Source organism: Oncorhynchus clarkii, chromosome 13, assembly GCF_045791955.1.
Source record: "Oncorhynchus clarkii lewisi isolate Uvic-CL-2024 chromosome 13, UVic_Ocla_1.0, whole genome shotgun sequence".
Taxonomy (NCBI): domain Eukaryota; kingdom Metazoa; phylum Chordata; class Actinopteri; order Salmoniformes; family Salmonidae; genus Oncorhynchus; species Oncorhynchus clarkii.
In genome coordinates, this window is record NC_092159.1 from 37193882 (window position 1) to 37219828 (window position 25947).

At 41.8% G+C, this 25947-nt stretch overlaps 1 protein-coding gene across 2 annotated transcripts; it reads right to left on the reverse strand.

The window, feature by feature from the left end:
- Positions 1-1178: 1178 nt before the first annotated feature.
- LOC139364622 (zinc finger protein 281-like) lies at positions 1179-13792 on the reverse strand. 2 transcript variants are annotated; one of them, XM_071101512.1, is made up of 7 exons: positions 13677-13792; positions 11031-11490; positions 6952-7047; positions 6611-6737; positions 6089-6172; positions 5799-5917; positions 1179-5527 (listed from the first exon to the last, which is right to left on the reverse strand). In XM_071101512.1, the coding sequence occupies exons 2-7, from the start codon at positions 11436-11438 to the stop codon at positions 3926-3928; spliced, it is 2436 nt and encodes an 811-aa protein (XP_070957613.1). In that variant the 5' UTR covers positions 11439-11490; positions 13677-13792; the 3' UTR covers positions 1179-3925. The 2 variants fall into 2 exon arrangements, with proteins under 2 accessions (XP_070957613.1, XP_070957614.1); XM_071101513.1 differs by having other exon boundaries at positions 13720-13791.
- Positions 13793-25947: the final 12155 nt, after the last annotated feature.

The window sequence follows — 25947 nt, forward strand, 5'->3', positions numbered from 1 at the left end:
AAAGCAGAAATAGAGAATTAATCACTAACCTTCGGTGATCTTCATCAGATGACTCATAGGACTTCATGTTACACAATACATGTATGTTTTGTTCGGTAAAGTTCATATTTATATCAAAAAATCTCAGTATACATTGGCGCGTTACGTTCAGTAGTTCCAAAAACATCCGGTGACTTTGCAGAGAGCCACATCAATTTACAGAAATACTCATTATAAATGTTGATGAAAATACAAGTGTTATACATGGAAATATAGATATACTTCTCCTTAATGCAACCGCTGTCAGATTTAAAAAAAGCTTTACGGAAAAAGCAAACCATGCAATAATCTGAATACAGCGCTCAGACAAACAAATCCGCCATGCTGGAGTCAGATGTCAGAAATAACAAATATTCCCTTACCTTTGATGGTCTTGATCAGAATGCACTCCCAGGAATCCCATCTATAGGATGTTAACATAAATCTTCAACAATATTCCTACAGGAGAATTCCTTTGTCTTCAGAAAAGCAAAGGAACAGGAGATACCTCTCGTGTGACCAGCGCGTGACTGCTGCCAGACCTCTGACTCAATCCCCTTTCACAGTAGAAGCCTCAAACAAGTTTCTAAAGACAGTTGACATTAGTGGAAGCCTTAGGAAGTGTAAAATGACCAATATCCCACTGTATCTTCGATAGGGACGGAGTTGAAAATCGACCAACCTCAGATTTCCCAATTCCTGGTTGGATTTTTCTCTCAGGTTTTTGCCTGCTATATGAGTTCTGTTTTACTCACAGACATCATTCAAACAGTTTTAGAAACTTCAGAGTGTTTTCGATCCAAATAATATGCATATACTAGCAACTGGGACTGAGGAGCAGGCAGTTTACTCTGGGCACCTTATTCATCCAAGCTACTCAATACTGCCCCCAGCCATAAGATGTTATTATCGACCGTTCCACAGGTGCATGTTCATTAATTGTTTATGGTTAATTGAACCAGCATGGGAAACAGTGTTTAAACCCTTTCCAATGAAGATCTGTGAAGTTATTTGGATTTTTACAAATTATCTTTGATTAAACAGGGTCTTGAAAAAGGGCCTTTTTTTGTTGTTGTCGAGTTTACATCTACATTAGGCAACAAACCCCCAAAAAATCCTGCACCCCCTCTCAAAAAAAAAAAAAAATTCCACCGTCTGACTGTAGCCTACAATATATTTTCTATATTTGCAGGTTAGCGTTAGGGCATCAGATTTTAGCAATGGGTTATTAGCAGTTGCGGCGGGTGAACAAACAGTTGACCCACACCTCATGGACTTCGTGTAAAACACCATTAGAACAAACCACTTGTTTAAGTGTCAAACCAAAATCAACAAAATCGTGATAACAGCATTTATTGTTTTTCCCTAATCAATTATAAATTCATTGGACAGGTACAGCCCTGCAAATCATTACAAGAATCTGGAACAAAATAAGAGGGAAGATAATCTCAGCTACAAATTTGGTGTGCTGACAAAAAAAAAGAAAAAAAAGAAAGAAAAGAGCTGTACAAAAAAAGTTATGCGAATAATAATAATAATAATAATCCGGGGCAAGATTTAGATGTAGTGTTTGTAAATTATTTTGTAAACAATAGGCATACAATATAGGAAGTAACAAATGTTACCTTGGAGACAATGAGTTGAACTGTAGACTGCAACACTGGCTGGCATGATTAGGCATTTACAGAACCCTAAAGCAATAATATACCCTCCTTGTCCAATAAATGTCATTAACACAATGTTTTAAAATAGCCACATACGACAGCATCTCTGCTCCATACATCCAACCTTTTGTCCTGTCCCTGCTTGTGTGTTTAGAGATAACGAGGTATAGAAAAAGGCCAATGTCCTTATTGTTCACCTCTCAGCCACCTATCCAATAAAAACAGAGCATGGTTGTAGTGGTCAGTCATTGTTCCCTATGATATTGCAACGTTACAGAATCATGAAACATGGCTGAATGACTGCAAGACAAAAAAGGGGCATAAGGAAATAAAAGGATAAATAAAAATAGAATATATATATATATATTTAAAAAAAAAGAAAGTGTGACAGAATTTCTAGCACAAAAGGCCAGTTGTTGCTATGGAAGAAAATGCAATTGTTTGATTTACAAAAGTACATCAAATAAATTAAAGATTCATTGCAGGACCACAAGAAATTACATAATCAAACGATGCATTAGACACATGCACAGAGAAATGTACATTTGTGTACGTCCACAATGGCACCCTATTCTTCTATGGGCCCTGGTCAAAAGTAGTGCACTTTATAGAGTGCCATTTGGGACGCACAGAATTTATTTGTAGACAACATTTTCCAGGACTAGGCACCCCCATTCCTCATAAAATACCATTGTGGTAGTGCCAGCACACCAGAAATGTCTAATGCTTTGGGTTTGTTATAGGTATATGGGTTATATTTAATCACATGATCACTTCCTTACATGGTTTCCAGGCTGTCTCAGTAACAGGGGAAGAAATATTCAGCCACTTTTATACACTTAACTTTAAATTTAAATAGTAAAGCAAAGATGCTAAACAGAGTGGTGAATTACTTAACACGTTCACTCTCAATTTCACCATAATACATTTCCTTAAAACAACCCCCCCCCCCCCCATGACCTACACATGATAACATCCAGGAGATAATGCTAATAAAATAAAAACTCCCCAGGCCCAAACCACCCCCCCTCCCATAAGAGACCATGTCATCCAAACTTAGGGCATCCCAACCAAAGCCCCCCCTTCCCCTAAAAACCCATTGCTCAAAATGCATTCAACCCCACATCTGCATACGGTAGTAACCCCAATCAAATAAACATCTCTTTAGAAAGCAAGTCAGTTTGTTTCAAAATGTCTTCCATGATCTTATGGGGTAGTTTAGTTTATTCAATGAATTAAATGGCTCAAAGTGCTAATCGGACTCTTTTAAGGAAAGAAATTAATTGAAGAGGAAGAAGAGGGGAGAAATATGAGGAAGGCCATTCCACAGCTGTCCAACAGCAACCTCTATTGGCCAAGGAATAGAGTCACTATGTTCTCCTCAAACTAACAAGGAAAACAATTTATACCCCCCCACCCCACCCCAATTCCTCTACCTCACCTGGCAGTTCCCCAGAATGATTATAGCTGTTATTATACATGTATATATTGTTATAAATATATATGGCCCTTATTGAAAGAAAACATGAGTTTCACATTAACAAGAAAGTACCATAATCTCTATATAGCTAAGTGGAAAGTGTTCTCAGTGTAAGTGAGCTGGCAGCAGCCTCCATTATTTGTTGCACTCATCAACCAAGGTATAAAACACAAGAAATAACCACACAAAGCATTCTCTTTGTAGTTGCAAATTTACACCTGTAAAATGAGTGCTCACTGCACTATACAATTTATCTCCGTTTACACTTTTTCCTGAGTAATACTTATCCTTGTAACAGACAATATCATTATTTATTTTTTGCTATTTCAGTTCTGGGCTATTTCCTGCCACCATCATTGTTATTCTCATTATTATGCTAGCTACAATTGTAAAGTTGATTGCTAAAACCCTTAAGCTCATGGGAGAAAAAAAACAAGTTCATTGCTACTCTGTTTGCTTTTCAAAAAAAGGTACTTTTCATTCTAACGATTAACGAGCAGACCAAAAATGACACAAGAAAAACAGACTAAATACATAGATATTTACTTAAAAAATATATCTTAAAAAATTGCATTTGAATAGTCCTTGAAGACCAGTCCTAGGGAGAGGGTTGAGGCATACACATAGCGGCAGTGTAATAATAATAATTAAAACTTCACTTAATAAAAATAAGAATAAAATAGGAGCACAATTTTTTGTGGGGAAAATAAAAAAAATGTACAAAACATGAAACTCCAACAGAATGCTGTCCCCTCCCAGGCCCTTATCTGTAGCTTTGGCTTGTTGGGGTTTTGGAACCTGTACTTACTGCCTCATTGACGTCGGCTAACAAACTAGTATACCCTGAGAATTCGGAGACTGGTGTTCTTATCCTGTGGTCCACCTCCCCGCAAGAGTCAGCGCCGTACGACAAGGCGCCACGGCCGGCCGACTTGAACTGGGATCCAAAGGCCTGGGCAAAGTTCTCGATCGTGTAGGAGCCCTTAGAGGGGTCCAGAGAAGCCAGGTTCTGCGAGTCCTTCTGGCTGCCCAGGTCAGACGGGTTGATCTGGTAGGAGGAGGGGGAAGAGGAGGAGTGTTGTTTCTCCATCTGGTCGGTGAGCTCCTGAGAAGGGGTAAGCTGCTGGTGGGTGGCAGGCTCCAGGCTGTTTAGGTGGAAGCTGTGCTGCGGAGAGGAGTCTGACAGCATCGCAAAGTGGGACTTTGGCACGGAGGAGGGCAGGGTGGGAGAGGCCACCGGCTGGCCAAAGCCACACTCCAGAGGGGACGTAGTGTACATGTGCTTGTCTGTAAAGAGTGGGTTGCGTTGGTGGGTGCTGGTGAAGGGCCCTGTAGCTGGGGGCCCGGGGCCCAGGGGGAAGCCTGTGTTGTGGCTGGTGCGTTCCAGGGCCTGCAGCAAGAAGCGGGAGTACTCGTGCATAATGACCGTCTTGTCTCCAGACGGGCTGGGAGAGTCTGCATCGTGGCTCAGGTCAGAGCCATCTGCTGAGACAGGGTGCAGCGCCACGTGCTGGTCACTGAGGTCAAAGTGCACGTCGTGGTGTGAGCTGTCTGGTTTCTGGGTGTAGTGGTCCAGCAGGCTCTGCAGTACCTCGTCAGGGATCCCCGACCTGTCGTGCTTGTCCACACCCATGGGGGAGGAGTCTAGCAGACTCAGGGGCGAGTCGCTGTCCATCACACCTGAGACCACCCCCTGGATAACCGACTGCTGGGACGACAGGTGACCAACGTTGACCTCATAATCGTTGGTGCTGCTCCCTGCCACCCCGGCCCCTGATGCTGCACTGTTGGCCGCGTTAAGGTAGCGTCTCTTCTTGAGGAACTGCATGGCATCATCATAGTTGCTGCTGGTGGGACCCGATTTGGCCTCAGAGCCCTGCATGAGGCCCATCCCGATCATCCCCACACCCTCACCCTGCTCCATAGTGCCCTGCTTGGCCTGCCCCAAGCCCCCCTGGTCCAGGGCCTTACGGTTGGCCTTCTTGAAGGCCATCTTAGGGGCTCGGCCTTGATGCTCGTGGTGCATACTGGGCCCTGGCGGAGTGGACGAGGACACAGTGTGATTCTCCACACTGTAGTCATGGAGACTGTAGCCTCCCGACGGCGCCCCGTGGATGTGTGCTCCGCCCAGCCCTCCTGCTTCAGCCGGTCCCGCCGCTTTCTTCCTCTTGCGCTCCCCTCCCTCAGAGTTTTTGGACTTGCCCCTCTTCCGGCCCGAGGCCCCAGTGTTTCCCTGAGTGATTCCGTAGCTGCCCTGCCCCATGTCATCACAGCCCAGGTCCAACATCCCGGGCTCCAGACCCTTCTTTATGGCTTCTCCACAGGTTCGCTTGTGCTTGAGTAATCGGTCTGTCCTAGAAAAAAACTGCAGGACAGAGAGACCACAAGTAGGGTAGATTGTAAACAGCAGAACGGGATAGACACGAAGACATTTCCATCCCGAGAAATATAACTTGTCAGGTCATGCCATAATGGAAGTGGGCATATTAGGATGCATTGTCCCCGAGGGGACATTTGTTTTGGCCATTCAAAAGTGCTGCTGCTTCCACAGGTTAAAAACAGACATGCATCATAACCACTCCCCTCCCAACACACGTCAACCTATTTCAGTAGATTTTTCATGTGGAGGTCACTACCTGTTGGCAGGTCTCACATCTATATGGCTTTTCTCCACTGTGGGTCCTCTTGTGTCTCTCCATGTGGTATTTCTGAATGAAGCGCATGTTACACTGGTCACAGCAAAAAGGCTTCTCTCCTGTCATGGGAAACATCACAGAAGATCTAAAGAAAAATAACCATCTACAAAACATAGGTTTGCTCATTGTGTCATCCAACTATTGGTGCACAAAGGTAATTGACTGTTTGCCTCTCACGCGTCATTAGTGTGCTTGACATGTGTGTGTGGGATGTATGATATGCCACTCACCGCTGTGGATCTTCTCGTGCCGCTGTAGTAGGTACTTCTGGATGAAACTCATGTTACACTGGCTGCACCTGAACGGCCTCTCACCTAAGGCAACACCACAGACACACAGTTATGGTTACTAAGTTAAATCCTCTGTGTCTGCCTAGTCTATTCAAAACTAATACTGCACTGGTTTAATTTCAAGGTTTCCTACAGTGACTTTGTGAAAAACTAGTTTTTCTAACCACACAATCTATTCCAAAAATTTCTGGAGATATTTTTGCTTTTATAATCTAGTGAGAAACTAACCGAGACCACACTAAATGCTAGAAATGAACTGACATTTTGTTCAGTGGCCTAGGTACCCGTGTGAATGAGGACCTCCCATAACAAACATCTTGTCTGTCTATTCAATTCAACACAAATACTGAACTTCTTTCATTTGATGAAAGTGAAAAATGTTCCCTCAAAATATAATTTTTCATTAAAAAACAAACAGATTAAAAATGAGCCTAATAGATCAGTCAGTAGGGTCCTGGGTACCTGTGTGGATGAGGACATGTCTGCGCAGGTGGTATGAGCTCCTGAAGGATGCGCTGCAGTGCTCACAGATGTGGAGCTTCCCGTTGGGCCACAGGCTGCCTCCATCTGCATCCAGATTCATTGATTGCTTTTGGACAAAATAAGGTCAATTCAACTAACAAATGCAATTTAATTTATTTAATGCATGATCGTTTCACTGAAGATTGAAACGAAGTTCAGGAAAAAAAATACTTTGATGTAATGGATCCTAAACTATTGAAAAATGAATTATATCTAAGTCAAGATAACTTAGGATGCATATCAAACACATACAACTTCAATAGAAAGGACAGTTCACACACCTTAGGCTCTCCACGTTTCCGCCGGGGCTTGCTCTCGTCACCATTTGACCTTCGACCTCTCTTTCCTGAGGACTCCTTTCCTAACCGACTCGGCAGCTGGATGACAAAAGGGAGGCGCACAGTGAGCAAGAAGACTTAATTAAATGAGCACTTGAGAGAATGGGAAGGGCCTAGTTCAGTCACATAGCCGACATATTGCATGTGTACACAAGACAAAAACAGACTCATGCAGCATTTAGTGAAAGCTCATTTCAGCCATTGCAGAAGGCTGCCTTGGGGAAGTGCCAGAAGGTAGAGTAATAAACCACACATTTATGGCTCCCCCTGTGCATCTCTCCAGACAGTTAAGCAGTCATTCAAATGGGAGAGCTGCTGTTAATTTAGGATGCATATCAAAATGGCCTATATAAAGGGAATAGGGTGTCATTTGAGACACACTTAGAATCCCATAGAAAAGGCCTATGCTTATTAACTAGCAACTCAAGTGTAAATACAGACTCATTAATATTCAGCATGTTCACCCACTATGAAGAGCAATCTTCAAACAAAAGGGTCTGTGGTTTAGGAAAGGGACACTGGGACTTCAATTACACTTCCCAACACCATATGGATACTAAGAACATGGCTGTCTGAAATGGCATCCTATTTCCTATATAGTGCACTAATTTTGACCAACGGCCTATGGGCCCTGGTCAAAAGTCGGACACAGCCTATGAGTGTGGATGGGTGCATGTGAAAGACGACAGAGCTCTCAAATATCAACCAATCATTGTATTAGATCAGGGGAAAGGCTAGCCAAAACAAACCCGTCTCATTTCCGCAACCAAACGAGCGCAGGATCAGTGGGCTCAAAATGTCTGCAAGCTCACATGCATGTCATTATCCTGAAAATAATAGCACCATTTGGGCTGCTCCGACTGCACTCCAAATGAAACTACTCATAACTTTAGTAGGGAATCGGCTTTTTGAGTGGAGAAAAATGATAGTCTCCTCAGTAATATAATCATACATGTGTATAGATAACGCAGTTAAATAAAAGGTTAAATAAAAACATCTCAAAGTTAATGTAATGTATTCTCTAAGATGTCCTTGGATAAACTAATAAACCATATTTAGTGAGCAGGAAATGATATGTCTAGCTTTTCAATGAGCATGCCAAGTGCTGCCTAGTAAACCTCTGGAGTCTGGCTATTGTTAGGCAGAGAGAGAGCATGTGTGTGTAAAGACAATGTGTGAGTGCAAGCTCAAACAAGACGACTGTGTCCTTGCCAAGACGTTTCCATTCACACGGAGAGGCCCAATCTCAATCATTTTGGGAGGGACATATTTTGCATTTGATGCCTTATATTTAGGTCACCATTACTAAATACTCCCTCTCCGCTGCCCCCACCCTTTCACACATTCCCTCAATCCATCAGTCTTTGGTGAGATTGGCCATGTTACAAGCCCACACCCCAAAAGACAGGTGGATATCTGATCAACCAAACCTCCGGAGTAATTATTATATATATTTTTTTTTACTAATTGTAATGCTGCAGTAAATTAGACATTTCAATAGAGAACATTTTCCTTTATTTTTTAACACAACAAAAGAGGGAAATTTGGTGTGGGTCAAGGCCAGACACCATAGGCTGAAATTATATTTTTGCATTTACCTATCAATTTTGAGATTTTGTTGGTATTTTGGGCCATTTAATATTATTATTTTTTCCAGAAATGTACATGTCAAACTAAACTCAGCAAAAAAAGAAATGTTCCTTTATCAGGATCCTGACTTTCAAAGATAGGATTTTTATGAATTAACTTCAGATATTCATTGTAAAGGATTTAAACACTGTTTCCCATGCTTGTTCAATGAACCATAGACAATTAATGAACATGCACCTGTGGAACGGTCGTTAAAACACTAACAGCTTACAGACGGTAGGCAATTAAGGTCACAGTTATGAAAACTTAGGACACTAAAGAGGCCTTGCTACGAACTCTGAAAAACACCCAAAGAAAGATGCCCAGGGTACCTGCTAAACTGTGTGAATGTGCCTTGGGCATGCTGCAAGGAGGCATGAGGATTGCAGATGTGGCCAGGGCAATAAATTGCAATGTCCGTACAGTGAGACACCTAAGACAGAGCTACAGGGAGACAGGACGGCCACTGATCATCCTTGCAGTGGCAGACCACGTGAAACAACACCTGAACAGGATTGGTTCATCCGAACATCACACCTGCGGGACAGGTACAGGATGGCAACAACAACTGCCCGAGTTACACCAGGAATGCACAATCCCTCCATCAGCACTCAGACTGTCCGCAATAGGCTGAGAGAGGCTGGACTGGGTGCTTGTAGGCCTGTTGTAAGGTAGGTCCTCACCAGACATCACCGGCAACAACATCGCCTACGGGCAAAAACCCACCGTCACTGGACCAAACAGGACTGGCAAAAAGTGAGTCGCGGTTTTGTCTCACCAGAAGTGATGGTCGGATTCGCATTTATCGTCGAAGGAATGCGCGTTACACCGAGGCCTGTACTCTGGAGCGGGATCGATTTGGAGGCGGAGGGTCCGTCATGGTCTGGGCCGGTGTGTCACAGCATCATCGGACTGAGCTTGTTGTCATTGCAGGCAATCTCAAAGCTGTGTGTTACAGGGAAGACATCCTCCTCCCTCATGTGGTACCCTTCCTGCAGGCTCATCCTGATATGACCCTCCAGCATGACAATGTCACCAGCCATACTGCTCGATCCGTGCATGATTTCCTGCAAGACAGAAATGTCAGTGTTCTGCCATGGCCAGCGAAGAGCCCGGATCTCAATCCCACGGAGCACGTCTGGGACCTGTTGGATCGGATGGTGAGAGCTAGGGCCATTCCCTCCAGAAATGTCCGGGAACTTGCAGGTGCCTTGGTAGAAGAGTGGGGTAACATCTCACAGCAAGAACTGGCAAATCTGGTACAGTCCACGAGGAGATGCACTGCAGTACGTAATGCAGCTGGTGGCCACACTAGATACTGTTACTTTTGACCCCCCCCCCTTTTGTCTGCTGTTGAATCTTGTTATGTTCATACAAATATTTACACGTTAAGTTTGCTGAAAATAAACGCAGTTGACAGTGAGAGGACATTTCTTTTTTGCTGAATTTAGATAAATGTATATTTTCTTTAGTTTATCATACTAGTCATCAACATAATTCATTTTAACCACTTTAAAATGCACATACAATCATTTCAACGCTCACTACATTGAATTACACAATTTAAAAGTACATTTCATAGAGAATGTTACAAACGGGTCTATTTAGTAACTTACTTTGGAGATGGTGATTGGGTCTAAATAGGCGTTTGACAGCCTAATTTCACTGTACTTTTCTTCAACTGCCATTTACTGAAAGTCAGACCCTTCCCACACACCAACCAACTCATTTTCCTCAGCTTCAGAAGCATCTGGCTTCACCAAATTCTGTATGGTTATGCTTAGGTAGACTTGCCGAGAGGAAATTGAGGATATCTTGTCAATTTTTTCTTCTGGGTAAGATCTTGTTGGGAAACATTTGCCAAAAAAGCTTTTTACCTACATCTATGTCTTTAGTATTTTACAGATAGAAAGATGAAAAAAGTATTTACCCACAATTTGCTCTGGACAAGTCCGGTCATGGAGTGTTGGAGTGAAACCAAAATATTTAGGCTGACTTCACCCAGTGTCCAGAAAAATGGATTTGCGTGATATGCAATCATGTGCATATTTAATGATATATTGCCCAATTTGCATATTTAAATAAAATATGTATGACAATGTGTAATACCAAAAAGTCATTTGTCTACATACAAACGGTAAAGGTTGATGGTGATACAAATAAGATTTTTTAATGTATTTTTTAAATCCCTATTATGGTGTGGTGCCTTGCCTTGAATTCTCTGGTTTAAAGAACATTACAGTCTGGTTTCCCAGACACAGATTAAGTTTAGTCCTGGAATAAAAAGCTATTTCAATGGAGAATCTCTGTTGAGAAGGCTTTTTAATCCACAACTAGGCTTTGTGTGTGTGGGAAACCAGCCGTCTAAGTATTGATGTGTCAGAAGGCCTTACGTTGCCTAGGCTAAGGTCATGCACCAGCAGATTCTGGTGGTTGCCCATGGACACCTCCAGGAGCTCTGTGCTCTTCCCCGGGCCTCCAGGGTACAGCGGCTGACGGTAGTCATGTTCTGTCATCTTCTCCTGCTTGATGTCCATGGCATGGACATAGTCCCCCACCCCGCCATACTCCACCAGGCCGCCCACCCCAGCCATGCTGCAGTCTGGAGAGTCCCGCTCCTTCTTCAGGATCATCTCGTGAGGGCCTGGCAGGTCCTGCATAACAGACTGGGTGGCCAGCCGGGTGAAGCTGGTCACTGGGGGCAGGTGACTGAACATGATCATGCCAGGGGAGAAGTTGGAGTCCATGCTCCCATTGGAGCGCAGGAAGTCATTACCTAGTTTGTCTTGAATGATGCTCATGATGAACTTGGTGGTGGGCAGGTTCAACTAAAGGGAGCCAACCGGAACCATCCTGGGAAAGAAAGAGCAGATGCTGAAGTACAATGCAACTTTATTGTCCATAAGTTATAGCGAACGGAAATGTGTATTCTGCTCTAAAAATGTGTTTCTCCCCTCAGATAGCATATGTCGCACAGACACAGCTGAGAGGAGAGCAGGGTGAAGCTGCAGTGCAGCACTCCTGGATGAGTGGAAAAGAAACATTAACATCTGGGTGGCCTTTCCATCAGTGATATATGATGGTTTGTTTTTGGTTTACATGTGCTGCTGACACCAACTCGCATGAAATAAATTAACTGTCAAGACAGACATTGACTGGATGGGCAGCATTGTTACAATGGGCTGTCCCTGAGGAATCAGTTTCATGCACTCTGATCTCCCCATCAAGTGCTTAGCCAGATTAATAATAAGGGTTTGTGGGTCAACAACAAACAGCCACGGTCTGGAGTCTGACTTGTGTGAATTATGGTACCCTAAAAACAGGCTATTTTTTAGAAAGTCTTCAGTCAACCTCAGATGTAGCTAAATTAACCTGGGTAAAAGGTATAGCCTATAATATGTTAAACCCTGACGTCCTATGAGAGAGCGGAATAAACCTGAAGCGGCGTGTTAATCTGTCATCCTATTTGAGGACTAGGCTAATTAACTAAAAAAGGCAACAGCCCAGTTAGGTTATACAGGTAAAGGGAAGGTCCATTTCTGTATTTTAATCTGTGACTACAGGTCGTCATCATCATAGGACACCCATCAAACATGGGCTTTAAAGTTAAAGAACCAAGCAAGAGTAGCCAGTACTAGCCACTTAAATACTATCAAGAAACAAAATAAAACTGATAACATGGGTATACTGCAAAACGTTGGCTGTTTAATATACTTGTCTATAGCTACAGGAAGATTAGGTTGATCTCACAAAATTAACACTTTTCTAACACTGTCTCAGCTGCTGTGCTATTTTACAAATGTAACGAGGAATGACAGAGGATTCCAAAAGGCAAAATCAAAATGGAGTTTTTGGAATAAGAAGAACAACATCATCCAAACCAGTGCATCACCCTGAGGAAGATATCAGTGACACTGATAGCTTAACTCGGTGAAATAGCGATAACAAAATATAAGCAACAATTTCATGATTTAACATTGTCCAGACTACCATTACCTAGCCAGTTTCTTGTATTCAATTGAATTACTTTACAATAGTGTGCTTTCATTCACAAAACACAGTTAATTTGAATAGCTTCAGATTTCACGTGTAACTTAATCGTGTCTCTGAACTTCATTGTCTCCACCAGCATACCTAGCCTAGCTCGATTGCAATTGCATTGGATGAAACTTGCTAGCATGCTGATACCAAATAAAGCTAACAGCTAGCTAACAGATGCATATGTAACATGCTACAGTAAAATGGTATGTATTGTAAGAAAGCGTTAGTTGAAAATTAAAACGAATTCAGTGGTAAAAATAAATAAAAAAATAATGACGTAGGCGCCAAATCGGTTCCCAGTGCTAAACTGTGATTTATTCATCGAGTGTCACTCACTTGGGCTAGAAAGACTGCTAGCTAGCTACTGCTAACGTCTGGCTAGCCACCAAGCAATTAGCCATTTGGCTAACCAGCCTGCCAGGCCCTTTGTGATGCAGGATCATGCAATAATTAGCTAATATGGCCATCAGCAGAGAACAGTAATACTCTGTAAAAATTACATTAAGACCATAGAATGAATTTAATATTACACCAAACATGTGAGGATCTGCCGTTCTCGCCTGACGTAGTCCTACATCGATTCCAAGGTATGGAATTAATTCTAAAATCATTTTGATTGACAAACTTGCGAGTCGGCGTATGCACGCGCAAGAGATTTTAGACAACACGGTGTGTCGTCATTCGTCAACATATTGTGAGCGCTTCGTTTTCATTTTCCGGTTCTGAAATACATAATACCTGGCTAACTAATTAAACCAGTTGATATAAACTACTTGAACCTTTAACAGGCATTGGGTGAGGACTGAAATAAACTATAACTGAGCATACGTGCGACGTACCCATAACAAATGGCCCATGCAACTCAAGCGAACAATTGATGATGCTCCGCTCCAGCAACGGTATGCTATCTAGCTTTGCGCTTTGTTGTCTGTCCCACACTCTTGCCTGAGTTTCACATATTTAAACTCGCCCAAAATATATATTTCCTTTTGTCTTACCAGTACATGACCACCAATAGCTCTTTCGGCTGGTTTAATTCACCCTTGGTCTTCCGTTTCAATCTTTAGAGCCCAAACATTGTTCTCCCGCAGTGGCTGTATTCCTTCATTTTGTCTCAGCGCGGTGAATTATGGGTATAGCGGACGGGTCCTGCGAAGAGTCACAGACAGACTCTTGATCCGGGAGCACTGGACCGGGAATTAACACGCAGTGCGGGGACATATGCGTTAACATTTTGAACGACACTGTTGCCTACGTACACCAAATTCAACAGAAATATAAGTGTAATTTGCATAACTGAAGGTGCTGTGCCATTTCATAAATGTTATGTGTGTTAGCATAATTGATAGGCCTAATGCCTTTTAACTACCTAAACCAGACTAATATTCAGATTAAATTTAGAATACAAAAATGGAATGTTATGAAAACGCTATTATCAGTTTATAAAAGGGTGTGTGATTGGTTGTAGTTGCCTATGTGTAAATCAAATATGCAAGACACTGAAATAATAATGTGCAATGTTCCAGGATACCCATTGATTATTGTAGAATATTACATGCCTTGGGAATTTAGTACAACTGTCTATCATAAACCAAAATCTTAGGTTGCATTACTCCATTCGTTGTTTATCCTATGTTCTACCAAACAAAATGGTAGGGTCAGGCTTTTGAAATTACAGATTGAGAATGTAACATTTAGGGTAGACTATGCATCCACAATATCTAATGAGTTATTTCCTGAAATCTAGGTAAAAAGAAGTCTGTCAGTGTGAATAATGGTTTCTTAAAACTATGTTCCAGCCTTGAGGATATTTTGCCTCCCTCATTGTGTACACGTTTCAAAACTGTGACTGTCCCCCTGGGTCCCAATTACTGAAGAAATAGGACACCTCACCAGCTCTTAAAAGTGTACATTGACAGAGCTATGCTATTCAATGATACTGTGCTGCATGAATATTGTGGCATATATAGCACAAAGTAAATACATTCCTGAAATAGCTTCGGACTAATTAGTCACAATGGTCAAGTCTCCTGTGAAGAGAGCGACCCTTAAAAACAAGTAAAATAAAATAAGAAAAGAGAATGAGAGAGGGAACAAGAATAGCCTACTAACAACAAACGTCGAACGAGCCAAGGGAGATATTCTCTGAAGTGATGCAGAATCTCTGAATTGGATATGAATAAGAGCCACATTCATTCACATGTGTGAATGAATGTGTATATATCTAACCACCACTCATCAGACTTTATCCCCCGTTTCCTCTGGTCTCAGCTGCACTCCTAATTGCCTGTGTTAACAACCCAATTAATTCAGAGGAGAGCATCATTGAAATGGAGACGGTATGAGTTAATGCAGAGGGACAGTGGGCTGCCTTTTCATGTGTGCCCCACTGCCCTCCCCCGTCTTCTTAATATATTCCTAATAACAACCCATAATGCTGACAGCAGCTGTATATGTCAAATCACTTCTCATCTCAAAGCGTTTAAATATGCATTAGGACTTCTCTAATCATCAAATTCAGCAGTGTGACACAATGCTAGGCGGGGGTGCATATGGCTGCTGTGCAGAGATCTATGGGATGATCAGAGAATAGATGGTGAGAATGTACATTTATAAGCCATAGATTAAACATTCCTCTCCATTAAACAGAAAATGCATCATTCATGCATAGCAAGACACCTCTTTAACAGTATTAACATATGCTACGACCACATACTGATAGACATACTCTCTCTCACACACACACACACACACACACACACACACACACACACACACACACACACACACAGGACCACAATCTTTGAAAAAAGGGTTCCAAAAGGGTCCTTTGGCTGTCCCCATATGGGAACCCTTTTTGGCTCCAGGTAGAACCCTCTGTGGAGAGGGTCCTACATGGAACCCAAAAGGGTTATCAGTGGTGTAAAGTATTTAAGTAAAAATACTTTAAACTACTACATACATCTTTTTTTGGCGATACCTTACTATTTTGGGTGTTCCTTACCTTACTATTCATGTTTTTGACTACTTTTATCTTGTACTCCATACATTTTCCTTTACACCCAAAAGTACTCGTTACATTTTGAATGCTTAGCAGGACAGAAATATGGTCCATTTCACGCACTTATCAACAGAACATCCCTGGTCATCCCTACTGCCTCTGATCTGGTGGGCTCACTAAACACACATTTCATTTGTAAAAGATGTCTGAATGTTGGAGTGTTACTCTGGCTATCCTTACATTTAAAAAACAAGAACATTTTGCTGTCTGGTTTGCTTAATATAAGGAATTTGAAATTATTTATACTTTTACTTTTGATATTTTTAGTAATTACATTTACTTTTGATTCTAAAGTATATTTTAAACCAAACTCTTTTAGACTTAAACTCAGGTAGAATTTTTTCAATGTTCTAATGAGGTAGCTTTTCTTTTACTCAAGTATGACAATTCTGTACTTTTTTCACCACTGAAGGTCATACCTAGAACCAAAAAGGGTTCTTCAAAGGGTTATTTTATGGGGACAGGCAAAGAACCCTTTCAGGTTCTAGCACCTTCTTTTCGAATAGTTTAGTTGCAGGGATTTTATCATTGTATTGTCAGTTCGAGTGTAGATAAAGATCAGCTTTCCATCACTGTCTCCTTCCAGCCCAGCGGTTAAGTTAAGGTTGTGGATGGGGCAGAAAGGCATCAGAGGCTTCCCCACCACTGCACCCTCAGGTAAACCAATCCTCTCTCTGTGCAGAGGAGACTGTGAAGAGAGCTAGTCTGTACACTGCAAGCTGTTCTTGACTACCAAAGATGAACAGGTCTGTAGGGAGGCCTAGTCCCCCCAAGTGACTCTTTACACTGTATGCAAGGATTTCCTTTGTGTTGTCTTAGATTTCCTTCTTTGTGTTGCTCTTGACATCCCCCATTCTGTCACACCTCTATGAAGCAGAGGTTCAGTTGTCTTTACATTCTGTAGATCTAATAGCTGATTGGAGGTTAACTTTACAGTAATACTATTGGTCAACAACTCAGATTTTGAATCCAAACAACTCAGATGTTATAAAGGGGTCTTGGATTCATTGTCTCCTTTTCTTTGTTCCTGATCTACGCTTTTGAGATACACTCTTCTCTCTTTCCTTCCCAAGGACTCATGGCCTTTCAGGCAATGACTTCTCTCTCTCTCGCTCCCCCTCTCTGATCATGCCTAGAATAATGCCTTGTAATGGTTGTTAATGCTTTGTAACCTAATTAAGCTTTATGTATTGTAAAATGTATCGTTCATTTTACAATGATATTTAATCTATTTGCCTTTAGAATTACATTCTCAGACCTTTCTATTACTGTAACTCATCAATAGTCTCTTGCACATTGCTAAATCATCTTAATGGAGTCAGATATTCAGTTTAATAGACTTTGTTAACATACAAATAACGTAGTTCTATCACTTATATATACACAGTTGAAGTCGGAAGTTTACATACACCTTAGCCAAATACATTTAAACTCAGTTTTTCACAATTCCTGACATTTAATTTTTGAATTTTTAAAATTATTATTATTTTTTAGATTTTTCCTTTATTTAACTAGGCAAGTCAGTTAAGAACAAATTCTTATTTTAAATGACGGCCTAGGAACAGTGGCTTAACTGCCTTGTTCAGAGGCAGAACGACAGATTTGTACCTTGTCAGCTCGGGACATTTAATCCTAAAAAAAAATCCCTGTTTTAGGGCAGTTAGGATCACCACTTTATTTTAAGAATGCGAAATGTCAGAATAATAGTAGAGAGAATGCTTTATTTCAGCTTTTATTTCTTTCATCACATTCCCAGTGGGTCAGAAATATACATACACTCAATTTTAGTATTTGGTAGCATTGCCTTTCAATTGTTTAACTTGGGTCAAATGTTTCGGGTAGCCTTCCACAAACTTCCCACAATAAGTTGGGTCAATTTTGGCCCATTCCTCCTGACAGAGCTGGTGTAACTGAGTCAGGTTTGTAAGGCCTCCTTGCTCTCACGCGCTTTTTCCGTTCTGCACATACATTTTTCTATAGGATTGAGTTCAGGGCTGTCACGACTCCTATCGAAGGTGGCTCCCCTTCCTGTTCGGGTGGCGTTCGGCGGTCGTCGTCACCGGCTTACTAGCTGCCACTGATCCCTTTTCCCCCTTTTCTGTTTATTGGTTGCACCTGTGTTTAGTTTAGGCTAATTGGTTGGGCTTTATTTACCAGCCGTCCCGCCTGCTGGTTGTGCGGGATTATTTCAGTGTACATGGCTGTATGTCACGGTTGTCCGTGTGTTTGGATTTTTGCTGGACTGTTTAAGTCCCCTGTGTTTGGGGCATTTGTTTGGGTTGGGGTCTGTTCACCGTTGTGGTGCATTAAAAAGTAGTGCTACCCTTAACTCTCTGCTTCCTGCGCCTGACTACAAGGGCTTTGTGATGGCCACCCCAATACCTTGCCTTTGTTGTCCTTAAGCCATTTCCCCACAACTTTGGAAGTATGCTTGGGGTCATTGTCCATTTGGAAGATTTATTTGCGACCAAGCTTTAACTTCCTGACTGATGTCTTGAGATGTTACTTCATTATATCCACATCATTTTCCTCCTTCATGATGCCATCTATTTTGTGAAGTGCACCAGTTCCACCTGCAGCAAAGCACCCCCACAATGTGATGCTGCCACCTCCGTGCTTCACGGTTGGGATGGTGTTCTTTGGCTTGCAGGCATCCCCCTTTTTCCTCCAAACATAACAATGGTCATTATGGCCAAACAGTTCTATTTTTGTTTCATCAGACCAGAGGACATTTCTCCAAAAAGTACGATCTTTGTCCCCATGTGCAGTTGCAAACCGTGGTCTGGCTTTTTTATGGCGGTTTTGGAGCAGTGGCTTCTTCCTTGCTGAGCGGCCTTTCAGGTTATGTTAATATAGGATTCGTTTTACTGTGGATATAGATACTTTTGAACCTGTTTCCTCCAGCATCTTCACAAGGTCCTTTGCTGTTGTTCTGGGATTGATTTGCACTTTTCGCACCAAAGTACGTTCATCTCTAGGAGACAGAACGCGTCTCCTTTCTGAGCGGTATGACGGCTGCGTGGTCCCATGGTATTTATACTTGCGTACTATTGTTTGTACAGATGAACGTGGTACCTTCAGGCGTTTGGAATTTGCTCCCAAGGATGAACCAGACTTGTGGAGGTCTACAATTTTTTTTCTGAGATCTTGGCAGATTTCTTTTAATTTTCCCATGATGTCAAGCAAAGAGGCACTGAGTTTGAAGGTAGGCCTTGAAATACATCCACAGGTACACCTCCAATTGACTCAAATTATGACAATTAGCCTATTAGAAACTTCTAAAGCCATGACATCATTTTCTGGAATTTTCCAAGCTGTTTAAAGGCACAGTCAACTTAATGTATGTAAACTTCTGACCCACTGGAATTGTGATACAGTGAATTATAAGTGAAATAATCTGTCTGCAAACAATTGTTGGAAAAATTACTTGTGTCATGCACAAAGTAGATGTCCTAACCAACTTGCCAAAACTATAGTTTGTTAATTAACAATACATTTTTGGGGTGGTTGAAAATAGTTTTAATGACTCCAACCTAAGTGTATGTAAACTTCCGACTTCAACTGTAATATCATATGATAAGTATTACCCCGCTATAGGTTCGACTAGGACAGCAGGAAAACAAATCTCACACAATCTAAGTCCCAAATGACACCCTATTCCCTTTATAGTACATTACTTCTGACCAGAGCACTAGTGCACTAAATATGGAATAGGGTGCCATTTTGGGACTCAGACATCATTACCTCAACTGGTATTTAAGGCAACTTGCTGGGTCACTTGACAAACTGCTCATAGATGGTTATCAATTCTCTTTACTCATCTATAATTCAGGGCATTGCATTACTATGTCTTTCCTCTGTCTCCCTTCCTCTGTTCCTTTGTCTCTCCTCCCCCCAGATCCACCCAACACGAGAGACCATCCGCACAAAATAGAATTTCTGAATATCACATTACATTCTTTGTCTATTATTGGAAGCCAAGGAGAGAGGGATGATTGACAGGCCAGGCTGAGTGGCTGGCCTTGATTTGCAAAACTAAGCTCCTCATTGAGGGAAAGCCCTGCCAGTCAAACAACAAGATAGGAAATCTCAACATGGCTGTTAAGACATTTTGAAAGGCTTTGATATTTTTGTCTTGATATTTCAGAAATTATGATTGCGTTGACGATTTAAAAAATAGTATGTTCAAGTATTTCATCATTAATCATTTTAGTTGTATGTCTACATTACTGCGGTAGCTCTTCTTCTACAATATAATATTATATTGGGATTAAGACCAGTGGTCTAGTGGAGGATAACCACATATAGATGCAGTTTACCCACCTTTTTTATGCTCAACAGTTTACCCAACCTTTGCGGAAGAAAGATTGCATTGAAAGATATAGGAAGATATACGATATTGAAAGATATAGGAAGCTTTACTTTTCAGATTTCACCCACCTAATATTTTAACACTAAATCTCTGAGAGGAGGATGTTACTTGGACACCTATACACCATTTCAAATATTCCAAATGCGTCTACTAATTCCATCTCTGTGTTGGTGCATTTTGTTCTACTTGATTCTAATTATATTGTATTGAATTTAGCCTCTCTCCCTCCAGACAGAAGATCTTGGCTGGCAGCCCGGTGGACTGTCTCCTGCTCTCTGGCTGACTACTTCTGGCTAATGTTTTTTTTTCTCTCTCTCTCTCTCTCTCTCTCTCTCTCTCTCTCTCTCTCTCTCTCTCTCTCTCTCTCTCTCTCTCTCTCTCTCTCTCTCTCTCTTTTTTTTTCTCTCTCTCTCTCTCTCTCTCTCTCTCTCTCTCTCTCTCTCTCTCTCTCTCTTTTGTTTTCTCATGATTTGGTTGGGTCTAATTGTGCTGCTGTCCTGGGGCTCTGTCGGGTGTGTTTGTGTTTGTGAACAGAGCCCCAGGACCAGCTTGCTTAGGGGACTCTTCTCCTTGTTAATCTCTCTGTAGGTGATGGCTTTGTTATGGAAGGTTTGGGAATCGCTTCCTTTTAGGTGGTTATAGAATTTAACGGCTTTTTTCTGCGTGCATTATTTGGTGTTCTACGTTGTACACAGAGGATATTTTTGCAGAATTCTGCGTGCAGAGTCTCAATTTGGTGTTTGTCCCATTTTGTGAAGTCTTGGTTGGTGAGCGGACCCCAGACCTCACAACCATAAAGGGCAATGGGCTCTATGACTGATTCTCTCTCTCTCTCTCTCTCCCATATAAACACATTGAATAACACATTCATAAAAGGCCCCAAAAATTAAAATAAAATAATAAGCAACAAGGTTTTGAAGTGTCTGTCCTATATCTGAGAGATATAAGAAAAAAATGGAATGTTTGGTCCCGTTATTTTTGGCACATTGCACCCTATGCACTTTTTGTAATTTCTACAGCCCAGTACTGGGTTAACTTCAGATGACTCCCCTGAAGATTGTGTGTGTAGTAGAGCAAAACAACTGACACCTTCGTGTTCACGAGAGTCTCCTTTTGATATTGGTGACATATGTTTGTAGCTCCAAAAGTTTGGTCTGGACAATCTGTTTTGTGAGAAGACCTCTTCGAAATATTGATTTGTAGCTCTCACGGTTTGGGTTTTACAGTCGATTTCATTATGATTTTCTTGTCCGGATCCTTTCATGTGTAAAAAAAAAGAAGGCTGCTTTCACAAGCCCCATGTTATGGAATGGGCGCAAACTTTACATCTCGGCTGACAGCGGAAAGAGGGAAATGCACTGTAGCCACTACAAGATGGTACGTTTCTATCTAGCATAAACACACTGTTAGCTACAATGGCAAGAAAATGTTTGTGAACCCTTTGGAATTACCAGGATTTCTGCATAAATTTGTCATAAAATTTGATCTGATCTTCATCTAAGTCACAACAACAGACAAAAACACAGTGTGCTTAAACTAATAACACACACATTCTTGTATTTTTCTTGCCTATATTGAATACATAATTTAAACATTCACAGTGTAGGTCAGAAAAAGTATGTGCACCTCTAGGCTAATCTCCAAAAGCTAATTGGAGTCAGGAGACGAGCTTGAGACGAGATTGGAGATGTTGGTTAGAGCTGCCTAGCCCTATAAAAAACACTCACAAAGTTTGAGTTTGCTATTCACAAGAAGCATTGCCTGATGTGAACCATGCCTTGAACAAAATAGATCTCAGAAGACTTAAGATTATGAATTGTTGACTTACATAAAGCTGGAAAGGGTTACAAAAGTATTTCTAAAATCCTCAATGTTCATCAGTCCACGATAAGACAAATTGTCTATAAATGGAGAAAGTTCAGCACTATTGCTACTCTCCCTAGGAGTTGCCAAAAGGGAAAGAAGACTGCAAGAGCACAGAGCAGAATGTTCAATGAGGTTAAGAAGAATCCTAGTGTGTAAGTTGAAGACTTCCAGAAATCTCTGGAACATGTTAACATCTCAGTTGACGTGTCTACAATACATAAAACACTAAACAAGAATGGTGTTCATGGGAGGACACCACGGAAGAAGCCACTGTTGTCCCAAAAAAACATTGTTGCACGTCTGAAGTTTGCAAAAGTGCACCTGGATTTATTCTGTGGACACAACTACAGTTGAGTTGTTTGCAAGGAACACACAACACTATGTGTGGAGAAAAAAAGGCACAGCACACCACCACCAAAAACGTATGCCAACTGTAAAGTATGGTGGAGGGAGCATCATGGTTTTGGGGTGCTTTGCTGCCTCAGGGCCTGGACAACTTGCTATCATTGACAGAAAAACGAATTTCAAGTTTATCAAGACATTTTTCAGGTGAATGTAAGGCTATCTGTCTGCCAATTGAAGCTCAACAGAAGTTGGGATATGCAACAGGACAACGACCCAAAACACACAAGTAAATCAACAACAGAATGCCTTCAACAGAGGTAAATACACCTTCTGGAGTGGCCCAGTCAGAGTCCTGACCTCAACCCAATTGAGATGCTGTGGCATCTCAAGAGAGCGGTTCACACCAGACATCCCAAGAATATTGCTGAACTGAAACAGTTTTGTAAAGAGGAATGGTCCAAAATCCTTCCTGATAGTTGTGCAGGTCTGATCCGCAACTACAGAAAGCATTTGGTTGAGGTTATTGCTGCCAAAGGAGGGTCAACCAGTTATTAAATCCAAGGGTTCACATACTTTTCCCACCCTACACTGTGAATGTTTACACAGTGTGTTCAAGAGACATGAACATGTATAATCGTTTGTGTGTTATTAGTATAAGCAGACTGTGTTTGTCTATTGTTGTGACTTAGATGAAGATCAGATCAAATTCGATGACCAATTTATGCAGACATCCAGGTAATTCCAAAGGGTTCACATACTTTGTCTTGACACTGTATACAATATTCAAAAATGACGTCACTCTAGGGGGCTATAAAGGCTGGTTCAGTTCAGTTCAATATTCATGACACACACACACGGAGCTGGTGGAAGCAAAACTTCCCATTATATTCATCTGCTGTATAATTTCTGATGGATGCTTTTAATACAGTTTTCAACAGGCCTATCAATAAAAACAATACATCTGCAGAGAATCCATATAATTTCTTTATTTGATACCTCCCTCACTATAATTTAGAGCAAGAGAGAAAATTACACCAGTCAATCTTGTGATACTCTGTTCCAGAGGAAAGCAATAAACATTGAATCTAATAAGGTCCAACTCGTTACTTTTAAACTGTATTTCCTGCCAGTTGCTGATAGAGTATATTTGACAATGACTCAATACTCTTATTTCAACATACAGTACCAGTCAAAAGTTTGGACACAGCTACTCATTCAAGGGTTTTGTCTTTGTTTTACTATTTTCTACAATGTAGAATAATAGTGAAGAGATCGAAACTATGAAATCACACATATGGAATCATGTAGTAACCAAAAAAGTGGTCAACAAATCTAAATATATTTTAGATTCTTCAAAGAAGCCACGAGGGGGGGGGGGGGGTCCTGTGCATATTTGTAAACAACAGCTGGATTTTTAGATTTTGCTCGCCTGAAGTGAGTATATTGTGATAAATTGCAGGTCACACTACACATTACTATAAAAAAGTGATCAGATGATCAGATGAAGCAAATGCTAAAACTACAGGACTGTTTTGCTATCACTGACTGGAACATGTTCCGGGATTCTTCCGATGGCATTGAGGAGTACACCACATCAGTCACTGCCTTTATCAATAAGTGCATCGAGGACGTCGTCCCTGTACGTCGTCCCTGTAACGTGACTGTACGTACATACCCCAACCAGAAGCCTTGGATTACACGCAACATTCGCACTGAGCTAAAGGGTAGAGCTCCCGCTTTCAAGGTGCGGGACTCTATCCGGAAGCTTACAAGAAATCCTGCTATGCCTGGGACGAACCATCAAACAGGCAAAGCGTCAATACAGGGCTAAGATTGAATCATACTACACTGGCTCTGACACTCGTCTTATGTGGCAGGGCTTGCAAACTATTACAGACTACAAAGGGAAGCTGATAAGAGAGCTGCCCAGTGACACGAGCCTACCAGATGAGCTAAATCACTTATATGCCCGCTTCGAGTCAAGCAACACTGAGGCATGCATGAGAGCATCAGCTGTTCCGGACAACTGTGTGATCACGCTCTCCATAGCCGACGTGAGTAAGACCTTTAAACACGTCAACATACACAAGGCCACAGGGCCAGACGGATTACCAGGACGTGTGCTCCGGGCATGTGCTGACCAACTCGCGGTTGACTTCACTGACATTGTCAACATGTCCCTGATTGAGTCTGTAATACCAACATGTTTCAAGCAGACCACCGTAGTCCCTGTGCCCAAGAACAGAAAGGCACCCTGCCTAAATGACTACAGACCCGTAGCACTCACGTCCGTAGCCTTAAAGTGCTTTGAAAGGTTGGTAATGGCTCACATCAACACCATTAACCCGACCGCCGAACGCCGCCCGGAGAGGGACCGACTTCGGCGGAAGTCGTGACAGTTGAGTGTCTAGCCTCTGGGGACCCATTCTCATTTCATTTGAACACAACAGCACACCCATTCATTGTCTGTCTGTTAGATTACTGGGAATCTATCTATCACTAAATGACTAATCACAGTGAAACAGCTGGTTATCTCCTTGTGGGCCTGTTAATGGCAGTAACAGACAATCGTACTATTGCAACAGAAAATGTATTTGATCACGACTGCTCTGCTGAACGGACCTACTGTATGTCATCAGCCACACCACACTAGTCTTTTTCTCTCTCTATAAACACAAGGTACTGCCAGAATAAGTTGCGCCTAGAATTAGCCTAAACACAACTATGACAAACCCCATGTGTGATACAGTGAAGAATTGTTTTGATACACACTGATTGTACAAAACATTAAGACCCCTCCCACCCTTTTGCCCCTCAGAACAGCTTTAATTTGTCAAGGCATGGACGCTACAGGCTGTCGAAAGCATTCCACAGGGATGCTGTCTCATGTTGACTCCAATTCTTCCCACAGTTGTGTCAAATTGGCTGAATGTCCTTTGGGTCGTGGACCATTTTTGATATACAGGGGAAATTGTTGAGTGTGAATAACCCGGTAGTGTTGCAGTTCACACAAACTGGTGCGCCTGGCACCTATTATCACACCCAATTCAAAGGCACTTACCGTCAATCTTTTGTCTTGCCCATTCACCTTCTGAATGGCACACATACACAATACATGTCTCACGGCGTAAAAATCCTTCTTGAACCCGTCTCCTCCCCTTCATCTACACTGGCTGAAGTGGATTTAAGCGGTCATAACTTTCACCTGGATTCACCTGGTCCGTCTATGTCAGTGGTTCCAAATCTTTTTATAGTCCTGTACCCCTTCAAACTTTCAACCTCCAGCTGCGTACCCCCTCTAGCACCAGGGGCAGTGTTCTGTCAAATGTTGTTTTTTTGCCACCCTTGTAAGCCTGCCGCACACACACTATACGATACATTTATTAAACTTAGGAATGAGTGTGAGTTTCTGTCACAACCCAGCTCGTGGGAAGTGACAAAGAACTCTTATAGGACCAGGGAACAAATAATAATAATCAATAATTTTGCTCTTTATTTAGCCGTCTTACATATAAAACTTTATTTGTTCATCGAAAATTGTGAATAACTCACCACAGGTTAATGAGAAGGGTGTGCTTGAAAGGATACACATAACTCTGTAATGTTGGGTTGTATTGGAGAGAGT

Bases quoted from the DNA above. Each gene is read 5' to 3' on its own strand.
- LOC139364622 (XM_071101512.1), bottom strand. From the start codon at position 11,438: ATGAGCATCATTCAAGACAAACTAGGTAATGACTTCCTGCGCTCCAAT. The intron at 6,738-6,951 runs GTGTGTGAACTG...TTTGTCCAAAAG, and splicing joins GGAAACGTGGAGAGCCTAAG to CAATCAATGAATCTGGATGC. The intron at 5,528-5,798 runs GTAGTGACCTCC...TCTGTCCTGCAG, and splicing joins GATGTGAGACCTGCCAACAG to TTTTTTTCTAGGACAGACCG.